Source organism: Nicotiana tabacum, chromosome 24, assembly GCF_000715075.1.
Source record: "Nicotiana tabacum cultivar K326 chromosome 24, ASM71507v2, whole genome shotgun sequence".
Classification (NCBI taxonomy): domain Eukaryota; kingdom Viridiplantae; phylum Streptophyta; class Magnoliopsida; order Solanales; family Solanaceae; genus Nicotiana; species Nicotiana tabacum.
The window spans coordinates 72,803,140-72,808,953 of NC_134103.1; the positions used below are offsets into that span (position 1 = coordinate 72,803,140).

Genomic DNA, 5,814 nt, shown 5'->3' on the forward strand with positions numbered 1-5,814 from the left:
CGCAAGTAAGGGATTTGAGGAGGGTAGCGTGTAACTGTGTATGCAGACCTTACCCCTACCCCGATGGAATAGAGAGGTTGTTTCCGATAGACCCTCGTCTCAAGAAAACGAAAAAGACGAAAAAGACAATATATGAGTATCATCAACAAAAATCATAGAAATAATAACAGCATTATAAGAACCAGAAAATAGTTGAAACGCAATAACAATAATCAGTAAAGAAAAACGGGAGAATAATGTGAACACAACATTAACCACTAGCAATCTAAGACAAACCCTATCAGTCAATCCTCACGCCCGGAATGTAAAAAAATGTTCAACTACCTCCTAACCTACAACCATAATGCTCGATCTTCACACCTGCCTGAAGCCACGCCATGTCATGTATATAATTGTGATTTTTTTCATGTTAAAGATATTGTTTATTTTATTAGAACTATATGCTTGCGATTCAAGCTTGTCTTTCTACACTACAAAGAAGTGAAGGTCATGAAAGGGCGAAAATACTGTGAGCAATGTGGATACAAGTCAACATACACATCGTGCTGCTCTGGTCGAGCTTCTAAACAAAATACATAACCCATATATCTGATAAAAAATTTAGTGAGGCAGTTTATTTCTTTAGTTTAATAATTTTTATTTCATAACACAAATATGTCTAAATAATATTTTTGTAATTTATAAACTATGTACTCATTAATATGAGGTGTACGCGCAACGCGCGTGTCTAGAACTAGTATATAAATAAGTCCGACAGCATCTTATATAACAATTATTCACTATAAAAGCTAAATTTTTCTCGAAACCGATTTTTATGTTATTTATAGTATACGTCTTTTATAACAACACTTCATTATAGCATCCACAAAATATCGTAACAAATGAGGTTGTTATAAAACCTTCACCCCCCTCCCCCACCCCCCACCCCCCCAACCCCAAAAAAACTCATCTGAACTAATTTTAGATAGCAACTTTTATGTTATGCAATAAAAAATATACAGGTATTGGGATGATATGAACTTGGATAAAGCAGAGAGGAATTCATATAACTCATCCGAACTGATTTGGGTTTGAGACTTAGTCGATCTGTTAAAGATTATACACATCTAGAGGGTCAAGACTGTTTCAGAAGATATTCTTTTACTATATGAACAACCAACTGGAAAGAAGACTGATACATTAGAATACAGTCGAAAGGTCAGGCAATGAATAGAAGGGGCATGACATTAACAGAGACCTGATCTCATAACCAATGATTTATTAACCACCTAGAGTTGGGAAGAAGTAAACTAATAACATTTACTTATGGGACCAAGAATATAATCATCATTCTTCACAGAACGCCCGCCTTGATCTCCAAGAACTTCTTACTTGCATTATGAATGTAGTATGGTATCTCCCTTTTATTTGACTCTGAGAAAATATGTCGTCAGGCAACTGTCTTTACACCTTAAAGAATACTACGATTCCGTAATAAATAAGCCTCTTCAAAGTTATCGTCAATGTCTGCTAAGGTTAGACAAAAATGTGTATTAGATGATCATTTACTTCTGCCAAGGTGGTTTCCCATTATCCAAGTCCTCCATCACATCGATATCCTTTCGTGCTGTTATCTTCTGCACATAACCTGCAGTCACAAAGATTTTGTATTAAAAAGCAGATTGCTCCACAATCTCAAAATGAAATTTCTTTGCTGATCACCAGTTCTCATTATGAGAATATGTAGTTTCCTTATTACTCTTGTTGCAAATTATGGAAGTCATCGGCCACTTCAGCCTTGCTCTTTCCTCATGTAAGCTTGACTAACGCAAAAGAGGCAAAGAATGGAAAAAGAAAGTAGAAACTTCTTTGTTTAATTTTTCTACTCGTATCAAAGAAAATGCACTTCTTGTTCATAAAATTTATCTGTACAAAGAGACAAGTTTTGGTCCCGACTCATGTAAACCTCCATATCAAAGTTTAGGTGAACACTATAATGACTAAGGTGCTAAATGGGGACAAAATAAACCTAAAATAACATGAAGGTACCTTGTCTCAGAAGCTGTAAAATTTCTATCAATGTGTACTGAGCTAAGCACATAATGAATAGAAGCAAAGGATCAAAACAATGAAAAGGAACATCTGTCTAAGGACTGTATGATTTTGAAAGCTAAGTGCACGTATAGGATAGGAGAGTAATGCGATTCCTAGAAAACATAGCTAAAGAATATTTTTATTTTTGTTAACAATGCACATTTGCTCCTCATCCTTGGTGCTCCGCTTCTTAATTGTTTATACATAATCTATCCTAAAAATACTACGAAAGAGAGTGGTGCCAAAATCACAATACATACATCAACATCTACAATAGTCAAACACTATGAATATACCATAGTCAACCGGAATAGTATATTACGCCAAAAAAGATTTTGATGATTCCCATCAATGGCCTTCCTACTCCTTCATAATCACTTAGTCCATAAGCTCCTTTTAGAACTTCCTATCTTTTCCTTCTCTCTCTCTTTCTGTTTTAGAACAAATATGAGAAAGTGACTATATCCAAGAGAATGTCACCAGAAGACTGAGCTCTTCGAAGTTAATTTAGCATGCTTCTGCAGAGTTTTTCACTCTGTTTTTTTTCCACAGAAAACATCTCCAGTGAAAAAGCAAAGATTAATAAGTTTGCACTTTAAGGAATTGAAGAATTCCTCTCTGCTTTATTTGTACTTTTGGTGCAAAGAAATAATAGCTGCTTATATAGATAATTTGGGTAGGGTTATGAGAAGGCTAACACATACAGTTTTCTTCAGCACCATCTTGTTGATTCAACAACATCATAATGACTCACAAAACTGAAGTAGTAAGCACATTCAGGCACCTTAAGTTAGCACCTTTTAATGCATCCCTTTCTTATTGACGTGTAATTAATCTTCAGGGACTTATTCACAATTAGTCCCACACAAGAATAAATGACCTACTGCATGATACTATATACATCGAAGCCTTGAATGCATCAGTATGCAGTCCATACTCGCAAAGTAGAGCAGAACAGCGAAAGCAAATAGTGTCATTAAAAATATAATTCATAGAAGAAATAAAAGTAAAGTACTTGTACCGATTCCTTGGCAAGGTATGCATTTACAGATGGTCTCCTTCCCTCGTTTGTTATAGTAACTAACAAATCCTGTTCCTTGGCAACTCCGACATTTTCCAGTCCACTCATAGACGACTTCCTTGCAATCCTAAGGTAACAAGAATGACCAAAGGGTTTTCATCAAAACATAAGCATGACCAAAGGAAAAACAACAAACCTCGACCAAAGGATAACTTTAACACTCTTGTAAACATCTTTTATGCTGAACAAAGATATTACACTGTGGTGATCAATACTATTCTGGTTCCTACCAATATTATTAGTAATCTAGTGGTGAAAGAGATTTTCATTTGACAGGATATTCACCAATCTTGGCCCATACCTTTACCAATAACTTTGTGCCACGAGATACTAAACAAAATTCTGACCTTGAAGATGTTGTCTTTTAGTCACTGCACAAGCATTAATGCTCCAAAAGGTCCCTTTTATACATACAACAACAATTGTGCCCTAAACAAGTTGGGGTCGGCTATATGAATCTTCACTGACAACGTTACCCCATTTAAACTCATCTCATGTCAATACCAGGCAAATACAAATAAAAAGTATTAGAAGTTTTGTATATTTTCTAAAAGTATAAATCTTTGAAAGGCTAACCTGCTCCTAGAAAGCAATAGAACCTACAATAAATAACAACGTTAGTTCTTCATTCCATCCTTGACCTATGATATGATCAATGGCTTAATCCATCCATTGGACCACCTGGAATTCTTAATTAAACCTTTATAGGAAAAAGGAAACTGGATTTTCCTATTAAATCTTCTTTTCTTAGACCGATAAGTTTAAGAAGGAATCCGTTGATTTTGTGATTCCTTTGTCTAAGACATATTCTCGACTAATATATATCGCCTATATAGATCTTTTTCTTCTATTGTTCCCTACATGAATCTTCAGAGATAGTGCAAAATAGAGAAGAGAACAAATTGTAGAATAAACACGCCATGAAATGTTGAAATGCCATGGATGTGTGTATTGCTCCAATGAACTTGACGATATTTGAAGAAGGAAAATTGATCTATCAATCAATTTCGCCTTAATCTCAAACTAGCTTGAGTCTAGTATTTATTATAGTTTGCTATTGTTACGTCACATCCAAAAGGCGTGGCTTAGTGGCCAATGAAACTGGAATGGATCATGTGAGACCAGGTTCAAATCCCCGTAGTGGCAAGCTATTTGATTTCTTCTCATTAATCTAAAATGAGAATAATATAATAAAGATATAAACAAATAATAGAGCAAAGCGAAATGAAGACCTCAATTTGGGGATCACAACGAAGGCGACGGTCAATTTCCTCAGGCGAAACAGGAGAAGTGTTAGGATAAGTCATAGGAAGAGGAAGAGGTTCCCCATCATCCGCCAAGTAGCTCTCTCTATTACGCGACCAAGGTCTTTCCCAACCATTGATTTTCATGTTTTTGCTCGAACTTCGCTTCTCCACCGGAGCCGTGCCGTCGGAGTTATGGGAAATTCTGCCGGCGCTGGGGGAGGAAGCGGCATCGGCGGTGGAAACGAAGTTGAATGAGGACGACGACGGGCCGGCCGGTGGGTCAGCGGCGGCGTGGCAACGAATGAATATGGTGGTCTTAGGATGAGGAGAGAGGAATGCGGAACAGGTAAACCTCGTCGGAGTGAAAATGGAACTAGGGTTTATTGGCAACATTCGAAATTAAAGAAATAAGACGTATCTCCTCTTTGATAAATAGCTTCGAAAATATTTAGGAGGCGAATTGCGTCTGTTTGAAAACGGGGGTACGGAAACAACCAACAACGTTGGAATTACCGGTCTTTCAAATGTAGTTGAAACTGTGCAATAACAGTATTACAGTAACGAAAAAATGGAACTCCCACTCACGGTTGGAGGAAATAGGTTCCTTTATGTTTAAGGGTGGGAGTAAACTACTCCCACAAAATATACCATGAGCAATTTTTTCCTTTAAATTTTATCAAAAGTGGGCATTTTTTATTTCCGACAAATACTTAAGTTGAATATTTAGTAGAAATAAAAATGCTTATTTTTGAACGTGAAGTTAAAACGACCAAAATTATAATGTAAAAAGGAATTACATAGAAGAGAAATTGAAAGCAAGTTTGATATTTAAAGCAAACTTGAGGGGTATAAATTGTTTTATGAAATTTGCTAAAGGGGCTTAGAGTTTGCAGTTCTTAAATGCAATTATATATATGGTTTTAGAAATAAAGTGCTAATAAGTCTTCTTCATTTACGTTGGGCTCGGGTCCCATAACTAGTCATGTAGATGTTGGAGTTGAACTTCAATTTGGCCCAATGGTAGAAGCTATGGAAAGCCCATTTATGCAAGTCCGACAAATTTGTTTCATTTTATGTTTATTTATTCTGGCGTAAATATAAATAGTGGTGGACACTTTTCAAGAGTGCAGTCAGATATTTCATTGAGAACTTTACATAATTGTCACAATTTAAAAGAAATATAACAAATTCGTAGCATGAAATCCAATATTACAGTTGTGGCAGAAAAATATTTATATTTGTAGCACACAGTTCCATTAAAATAGAAATATTAATTATTAATCTCCAAACATAAGCAATTTGAATGGAAAGTCAATAATTCTTTGTACAAAAATCATGCCTTTTTTTTTCTACATCTATTAGCTTTCCTTCTTTTTCTTCATCTTCTTAATTTTATTTTCTGCCGAAGCCAAT

The 5,814-nt window shown here is 35.6% G+C and overlaps 1 protein-coding gene across 2 annotated transcripts; it reads right to left on the reverse strand.

The window, feature by feature from the left end:
* Positions 1–1,020: 1,020 nt before the first annotated feature.
* LOC107767348 (protein disulfide-isomerase SCO2) lies at positions 1,021–5,026 on the reverse strand. 2 transcript variants are annotated; one of them, XM_016586320.2, is made up of 3 exons: positions 4,387–5,026; positions 3,089–3,221; positions 1,021–1,627 (listed from the first exon to the last, which is right to left on the reverse strand). In XM_016586320.2, the coding sequence occupies exons 1-3, from the start codon at positions 4,792–4,794 to the stop codon at positions 1,545–1,547; spliced, it is 624 nt and encodes a 207-aa protein (XP_016441806.1). In that variant the 5' UTR covers positions 4,795–5,026; the 3' UTR covers positions 1,021–1,544. The 2 variants fall into 2 exon arrangements, with proteins under 2 accessions (XP_016441806.1, XP_016441807.1); XM_016586321.2 differs by having other exon boundaries at positions 3,095–3,221; positions 4,387–5,021.
* Positions 5,027–5,814: the final 788 nt, after the last annotated feature.